General features: G+C 40.8%; 1 protein-coding gene across 3 annotated transcripts in view; it reads left to right on the top strand.

Annotated features, from left to right (window-relative positions):
- Positions 1-3,698: 3,698 nt before the first annotated feature.
- Positions 3,699-9,061, top strand: part of LOC127531754 (NACHT, LRR and PYD domains-containing protein 12-like) — a 100,284-nt gene continuing 94,921 nt past the window's right edge. Inside the window, exons 1-3 of one of the 3 annotated variants that reach the window (XM_051941651.1) lie at positions 3,699-3,896; positions 7,860-8,142; positions 8,648-8,731. In XM_051941651.1, the coding sequence (XP_051797611.1) occupies positions 7,869-8,142; positions 8,648-8,731 (358 nt within the window). In that variant the 5' untranslated portion in view covers positions 3,699-3,896; positions 7,860-7,868. The remainder of the gene's footprint in view (positions 3,897-7,859; positions 8,143-8,647; positions 8,732-9,061) is intronic. The other 2 variants (XM_051941647.1, XM_051941648.1) reach the window with 2 other exon arrangements.

Raw genomic sequence — 9,061 nt, 5'->3', positions numbered from 1 at the left:
GAATGAATGAACGCTGAAACCTTGTCAGAAGGCGTCTTATTGTCTTTGTTCCAGTGCTCAGTCCTTGAGGTGACCATCTAAACTCTTTAGTTTGGTATCTTGGTGTTCTCTGATCCTCTCTTTGGGACCATTCCAGGTTCATTACTGTTCACTATCATGGATTTGGATCAACAGCTGCACTATGGACCCACGCCATTTTTACTGTGGATTCTATCACATCTAGAAGCTCAGAGCCATCAGAGCCGCTTCACTCATTCATGACCTGAGACGTGTTAATGATGTACAGATACTTTATTGCTGAGAGCTGCTCTTATTTCAGGCCTTGAACATTGGACTGTTTTATCACAGGGTTCTGTCACCAACACAAGATCACAGGTTGAGGTTTTACAATCAACCATAAACCTCTAAAAGTGAACTCAGAATGTGAGTTTACAAGGTTCCTATTGGCTGAATCCTTCCAGACAGTCTCTGTCTGATCCATGCTGCTCTTCTTTAGAATAAACTTATTATGAAGTAAGTCAGTGTCAGCGGACGTTTCTTCTTCACCTGCACATCATGGATGTCTGACAAACTAAATATTCTACACAACTTGATAAACGAGCCAAATCCAATCAGATTCAGTCTCTAAAAGCAGCTGCTGATAACATCTGGACATTATTAATGTTCCACAATCACCAGAAACATGATGAGCACTTTGATCTGTTCCAACAAAACATCTGTGAGATGTGGAACAACAACTTTATTACTGACAAACAATCCTTCAGAGGATGGAAACAATGAAATATCAGATCAGGAGCTGTAGTTTGATCAGCAGGAGCCAGTTGATGGTTGGACAGAGTGTCATTTTTCTACACAGCATCAGAGTGAAGTTGTTGGATTTTCTTCCCAATAAAAGTGGTTGAGATGATGATGTGATCAGCTCCTTCATCAACATGTGAATGTGTAGAAATAAAGGCCAGAGTGAGGCTGTGGTCAGAGAGGAGGAGCTTTCTTAGTCCTCAGCTGTTTCCAGGAAGCTGCTGCAGCTTCATCATGTCTCATATTAACGTCATCTAACGGTGCAGCAGCTGATCTTTGCTCTTTGTGTCTCAGAGTGACGGCAGCCTGCAGACACAGAGGAGGATTTTCTCTCAGACCTGGTCCACACAGCAGAGAGCTGCAGAGGAAGAAGCTGAGTGAGTGGAACTTTGCTTCTCTTTGATTCAGACACAAAAGACAGAATAGAAATCAGCTGATCACAAGAGTCTGTGTGAAAGGACAGAAACAGACTGAAAACACTGATAAAGAGTCAAAGAGCAGAAAGAAATCCAAGAGAACAGCTTTGATTACTGTCAGGAGAAATGTGGGGAGAAGAATCCTCACAGAAGTTTGTTTGGTTGAAAAGTTGAAGAATGAAAAGTATGTGGAGTCCATGAGAGACATTTAGTGCAGTAATGATGTGTTTAGTAGCAGTCAGTGTTTGGTCTGGACTCTGAACAGGCTCAGTATAAAACTATAAAACCTGATATGAGGCTCTGATCCTGGACCACATAGAAAATCATTAACCTGAAGGACATTCTGATACACACAGTACATGTGTCCTACTACACACAGAGTACATGAATAATGAGTATTTTCATGACATTTTAACACATGCATACAGTTTGTGTGTATATTTATTCTGCAGTATAATAGTACAGTATTCTGAATACGTGTACTCTGCATGTAGTAGTACTATTCCATCATTAAACTGCACTATTACCCGTGTGTAACGGTACTGTCCACATTAATGTCCTTTATTTCCTCTATTTTATTTTCTCCGTGGTGTCCCGACCACTTCATGGTGTTTTTGGTCCGTTTCAGGCCATCACTGCCCCCCCACCACACCAGCTTTCATACAATCAGCTGATCAATGATCACATCTATGCCAAGGAGATGTGTTGGACTGGGAGGAAAATGGTCTCACCAGATCCTGACTTAGATCCTGACCATATTAAGATTGAATTACAGCTCTGAGATCAGAAAACACAAAATCTATGAGGAAAGTGATGCTATTTGTTGATATAAAGAAACCTAAGAACTGTGTGGCTGATAATTAATCTTTGTTTACATTTTGATAAAGTAAAATATTTATTTATTGTCAGTTTGGACAAAAGAGACAAATATTAACATTTAACAGGTGAGAGGGAAGTGAACAAGTGAAGGAGTGGTTTGAGATTTTCAGTGAACCAAACAACTACAACAGTTTAATTTTAGACAAAATAAAGTGAAGATTTGGAGCAAACACTTGAATTTTTTGGAAGCTTCCTGATAGAAACATGTTCAGGTTGTTAAAGGAAAATGTAAGAAGCTGTTGAATGTGATGAGTTTGGACAGAAGTGAAAATTTGTATTAGATCATTAGTATTTGATGCAGCACAGACATGATCCAACAAGAGGGGTTCAGTCTCAGACTGATGTTTGCAGAGGTGATCGATTCACTCCATATGAACGTCAGAAGTGTTCAACTGGTGTTTGTTAGAGTGCCTATATAATGAGAGTGGCAACATGAGGGGTCCAAAAAATTTTGGTCACGTGATCTATAGGAGCCATTTTGTTTCCAATTCATGAACGCCGGTTATGCCTGTTAATGTTGTTTACAACGCAGAGAGTAATTCTAGGTCTTTTTTGGCTTCATAAATACCTGAAAAATGACGGGCTGTTGTGCCTTTGGGTGCACAAATCGATCGGAGAAGGGATTCCACGTTTAGATTTCCCAGGAGTAGTGAAAGAATGAAACTTTGGGAAAATAAAGTCCGGAGAGTGGGATGGAAACTGATTTCATCATGATTTTTGTGCCAGGTTAGTCCCATGTATGTACTTTCATGTTATGATGTATGGGTGAATGACAGATAGAAAAGTTTGATGTGATTTTAGGCAGTTGTGGTTATTTTGACTTTGACCATTTTCATGCATGGAGATGCATGAAATACGGCCGCTGAAGTTTAACGGGGTAACCCGTTAAACTTCAGCGGCCCATCTGAGCTTCGACAACAGCCTCCCTGTTCATTCACATGATTTCCAATTCAACAAACAGCTGACAGTTTTCTGTTTCCTATTTTCTGTTTTCCGTCCAACCTGCAGTCACTTATCAGCCTCATATGACCCGAACAGGCTCCGTGTTGTTCACCTGTTTCTGGGCTGTTAGCCGCCGTTAGCATGAGGATGCTGTTAGCCATATGCTTACAGCTGCAGCACCGTACAGGCGGACGGGAAAACGTATTTTACTAAATTGACCGAAGCTGCAAGCTCGATGATAGAAACATTATACACCCATGGAAAGCTTAGATTCTCATGAATCCGCCGGTATAAACCACTTTCAGATGTGATTACCACAGCGGGTAATATAAACACATTTGTCCAACAAACAGCAAATAACGTAAACAGCACAACTCACCTTTGAAGGCTCAAAACTAGTCACAGATGAAAATATTCCACAAAACGGCCATAATCCAAACCTTGGACATCCAGACAAAACAAGCCAGTAAATTATTTTGTCCAAAACATGTCTTGAAATCAGTAAACAATCCATAGTTTTCGTGAATGTGCACCTCGCGCTGCGCGTCCCATATTGAGTGAATGGAAACAAAATGGCGTCAAATCTCCAGTTGTCGCCACTCTCATTATACAGGCACTCTAGTGTTTGTGGACCAACGGTGCCATCTGGTGGACATTACAGGATCCTACAAACATTCAGAGACACGCAGGTAATGTAAATATCACAGACCAGGAAATAATTTCAGTCGCCGCGTGCAAAGACACAAAGCGCAGTCTGTCTGTGGGAGAAACCCACTGAAGAACCTCTGTGACATCTGGAGGCAGTGGACGCAGCGACACGCAGGGAAGACCCAGGAAGAAGAGCTGAAAACTTTCTGAAAGGTACAATATGTTGACTTAATTTTCTCGAGCTGAGGAAGAAACCACACCCTTTAGTTTCCTCATACAGAAGTGAAGTCTGGAGTTTTAAACAGAAAAACAGTTGAGGAATCATCTCTAAATCGGCCTGTAGTTCACAAATAAGCGTCAGTTTAATCAGTGCTAACGTCCTGATGGAGTTTGGTAAAGTTGGAAAGAGATTCACAGAGTCGGCCTTCCGGCATCAATAACTCATGAGATATACGTTGTGAAAACATAAACGATGCCTCTTTCAAATCGTTGTAAGCTAGACAATGTGCTACAAGGTCGTTTTATCAAAAGTCGCTGTCTTTCAAGCTGCAGAAATAACATTGGCGTCTATGAGCAGCTGGCTGTGCGGCGAGTGAACAGGGACCGTCTGCAAATAGCAAAACCGCTGCAACAGCGAAAAGAGACACTACACAAATATTCAATGACTTCACTCTTATACAGTGCAGAGCCACCAAAATCACTGTAGCCATGAATGGGCTCCTGCTGGTCATACTGCAACTCTTGGTTTAGGGATAAATGAAAAATCTGAATTTTAAGGAATTTTTATGTTATCAGTAACACAAAAATACCCCTTGGTATTGTGTGTTGTGCATCAGTCACAGTTGAAGAGGCTGTACACAAGTTAGGCTCTTATCAGATATAAGAGGGTTTTGGTCTGGGGTAAGGATCCAAAACTGTTTCAAAAATAATTCCAGAAAAAACTGTCCATTGTTTTGAATTTGTTTTGTTGTGACAGATTTTTTTTTAACAGATAAAAATGATCACCCACTGTTTTTAGGGACTCAGTTTTATTACATTTGGGTTGTTTATTGCCATATGATGGTGTGTACAATTATTTAGTGTTTGTGATTGTATGTGAAGTTTAAGGATTAATGAGTAAATTAGCTTTGATGGCACTTTTCTTGATCGATGTGGTATATTTTATATAACACACAGGAAAATGACATAGGGGCACAGTGCACTTGTTTGTCCAAATATATAATTCTGTATAGTAATGGAATTTACAATCAGCAGCACCCATTCTGATCAGACCGACAGGTTTTTCTTACTTCCAAGTATTGTCTGTACAGTCCTTAACTAGAAAAATATTACTCTCAGTTTAACATTATGGTATAAATAAATCAATTAACACTGAAACTTTGCAAGAAGGTGTCTTATCGTCTTTCTTCTCAATCATCAGTACTTGAGGTGACAGTGATTACGTTTATATGCAGTCAATAATCCTTTCATAACCGGAATATTAGCAATAACCCGGTTCCGTACGGCCATGTAAACACCCGCAAAAACCCGAATATGCTCATATTCCGGTTTTTAAAAACACGAAGCCTTACTCCTTTTCTAACCCGAATATCTCGTAATATAAACGTGCATCGGAATATCCTCATAGAAAGAAACTTTAATTTGCGTTCTGCGCATGTTTCATCCGAAAGGAATCTTGGTCTTTTGAGTACGGCAACTACTTGTATGCCGCATCTGGCGCACCACCCACCGGAAATACACAAGGAGAGGAAGAAGAAACGGAAATGACACAATTTGCGTCATGACGTTGACTGTGCGTCCCGGTTTGGATGGGAATTAGGCATGTTAACGGGTTATTCCAAATGTTTCAGAAACCGGAATATTGACCTTAACCCGAATATTAATGGCATATAAACGTAGTCACTCTAAACAGTTTGTTTGGTATTTTGGTGTTGTCTGATACTCTCTTTGGTGAGGATTATAAATTCCATTAAGATAAGACACCGATAAGACGCCTTCTCGCAAAGTTTCAGTGTTAATTGATTCATGGTGATGGTGTCACGCAACGGGGCCGGTGAACCCAAGCAGCAGGCAGACAGACAGATGAGTAAAATAAGGTTTTATTAATGAAAATGCCAAAACACAACTACAGTGACTGGAACTAAGGCAGCGAGGGAAATAAACAAATTAACTAGGGCTGTGATCCTTCAGGACTAAAAATATAACAAGGCCGAGGAGAAGTACTTACAAACAGAGGAACTCAAACAAAGGGGCAAACATAAATTGAGGTATTCCAAGGGTAGAGTCCAGGGGGGAAATCCAAGAAGGGAAAAGGCAGAAAGGGTCCAAAAACATGCGTAGTCCAGGTGGGGAACAGAGGCAATGGTGGTGTATAATGGTAAACAATGAACCGGCAAAGACTGAAGGAAAATGGCAGAGCTTAAATAACAAGGGAAGGGACCAGGTGAATTGGATTGGACTGATTGCAACAGCTGAGAGTGATGAAGTAATCAAGTGACAGAGCCAAGGGACGAGCGACAGGGAGAGAGACAGAAGAGGAAGACGACAGACAGAGGGAGACAAACACACAAACCAAAACACACACGGACGGTCAAAAAATGAGAAAAGGAAGGAAAGGTGGAAAACAAAGGCAAAAGCAAGACCATAACCATGACAGTTGGACCTGCTAAGAAGTGAACCAGTGTCCTGAAAAGTCCTGAAAACCAGAGTTAAAGCTGAAGTTCCTCCATGAGCTCAGATCCTGCTTGGTAGTCCAGACCTCAGAGCTGTTTTCATGCTTCGACCTTCATTTGGCATCAAGTCTCATGGAAATCAGCATCAGTTTGCTGCTGCTGCGTAGAAATCAGCTGATCACAAGAGTCCGTCTAAAAGGACAGAAACAGACTGAAAACACTGATAAAGAGTCACATAGAGCAGTAAGAAATCCAAGAGAACAGCTTTTATTTCTGTCAGGAGAAATGTGGTGAGAAGAATCTTCACAGAAGTTTGTGTTTGGTTGAAAAGTTGCAGAATGAAATGTATGTGGAGTCCATGAGAGACATTTAGTGCAGTAATGATCTGCTTAGTAGCAGTCAGTGTTTGGTCTGGACTCTGATCAGGCTCAGTATAAAACTATAAAACCTGATATGAGGCTCTGATCCTGGACTCTGGTCTGACTTTGATCTGGGGCCGGCATGGCTCAGTGGGTAGAGTGGCTGTCATCCTTGGCCTGTCATGCTCATGTCAAGGTGTCCCTGAGCAAGACACTGAACCCCTAATTGCTCCTGGTGGGTTGTGGTTAGCACCTTGCATGGCAGCTTCTGCCATCAGTGGGTGAATGTGACATATCATGTAAAGCGCTATATAAATCCAACCATTAACATTTTTGATCCTGGACTTGTTCTGTGAAGGATCAGAGTTCATGTTTCTTTGGAGTCTCTGTTGGTCAAAGTGTAATAATGTGGGATCATCTTTGTTTTGTGGTCCAGTGACTGCAGAGTGACTTCCGTGAGTAATATTTAACAGACAGCAATGAGCGCCCCCTGCTGGTTCCCCTCAGTGTTGCTGTCAGAAAGTGTCTTGAAGATGTTTTTTCTGTACTTTTGGCCTCAGTTTTTCTCATTTTTGTCTTTTTGTGCCATAATTGGTCTTCCATTTGTAGTTTTGTGTCTTCATTAGTTTATTTTTTTTTTAACATTTTGTGTTTTAATTTGTGCCATTTTTACATTTGGTGTTATTTTTCTCCTATCATTTTTAGTCAAATTTGTCTCATTTTTCCAGTTTTTCTATTTTGTGTATTTTTTATAGTTTTGTGTTGTTATCATTTCTGTTATAATTTGTTTATTTTATTTTTTTAGTTCCATGTATGTTGTCCCATTTATGTTGTTTTGTGTCTTAATTTGTCTAATTGTTTTCATTCTGTCTTAATTGTTCTCATTTTTACCATTTTTTTGTCTCAATTTGTCTCTTTTTTTAACCATTCTTGTAGTTTTGAGTCTTGTTTTTGTCATTATGTGATGGATCATCATTTGGCATTAATGATGAACCAAGATGGCAGCCAAGTCAACTCCTTGCTTGTGAGGTCTCGGCTTTTATTGTCTTGTAGGATTAACTGCAGTCCTGCTGCTACACAACAACCTCCACCACACCAACACACAGCTGTTCATTAACTGCTGATATTTTCTTTGACTTTATCAGGGAGCCACGATGACGTCAGAGATGCTCTTGAACATCCTGGAGGATCTGGATGATGATGAGCTCTCCAGATTCCATTGGTTCATGCAGCAGCCCAACAATGTCCAAGGCCTCCCAGCCATCAAAAAGAGTCAACTACAGACACTAGACAGGTGCAAAACTGTGGATGTGATGGTACAGACTTGCAAAGATTGTGGAGCTGTGCAGATGACCAGGGTGGTTTTACAGAAGATCTCCAGGAATGATCTGCTGCAGAGGTTTCCTGCCAGCAGCTCAGGACCAGAAGGTCAGTGACAGGACAAGAACAACATGATATCATTACAGTCAGAAACATGCACATTACGTTCTACTTTTAAACCATCAACAACCTCCCAGTGACCTACCACACTGAAAATGTCAAGTCTTCAGAGGGTTTGGATGGAGCAATAAGGCAACCATGTTGGCTGACTATTTAAGGGGACACTGTTGCTGCATCCTGGGCTTAGCTCCACCCTGGATGACTGTGGCTGCTTTAAAAAGACAGACCTTCTTCCCTCTATAGCAGAATGATGAGGAGGTGAAGCCAGAACACTCTGTTCTTCAGAATGGTCTGGATATGCCAGACTAATGTCAGAGTAACATTAGATTTTACTTTGAAGGAGCAGTTTGGTGTCAGAAAACCAGAGTTAATCAACACCATAAACTCATCAATAAATGTCAACATAAAATCCCTTTTAAGTCTGTTGTAGCTGAAATAAATGAAAGCAGTAAACAGTAGAGAATATAACATGTGATCTCTGTCTGTCTGTCAGTGCCTGTCAGTGATGTTGGAGAACCTTCAGAGAACAGAGAACCTTCCTCCTCTCAAACTCAGCCTCCTCTTCCTCAGACTGAAGGTAAAACTGATGGATTCTTTGGTCTGTAAAGAAAGATGGCAGCAGTTCATCATGTCTGAAATGGAAGCTGAGTTTAAGCAGGTTGTTTTGTACAACACAGAACAGTGGTTGTCTATGGAATTGCATGAGGCAGCAGGTTGCAGTGTAGCTGTAGCATAAGTCATTTTTGTGGCTGGTGAACCTCAAATTTAATTTTCTGAATTGGTGCCTATTGTAAGCTAATTTTTGAGAGCCTTTTGATGGTCAAGAAAACTGTACTCACGACACATTTACTGTCTTCAGTTTCTCCTTAGGAAAGACCTACATTTTCAGTGTTATGACGGTCTGTCT

The sequence above is a fragment of the Acanthochromis polyacanthus genome, chromosome 22 (genome assembly GCF_021347895.1).
Source record: "Acanthochromis polyacanthus isolate Apoly-LR-REF ecotype Palm Island chromosome 22, KAUST_Apoly_ChrSc, whole genome shotgun sequence".
NCBI lineage: Eukaryota > Metazoa > Chordata > Actinopteri > Pomacentridae > Acanthochromis > Acanthochromis polyacanthus.
The sequence above is the reverse complement of the archived record's forward strand: the minus strand, read 5'-3'. Positions and strand labels throughout refer to the sequence as shown.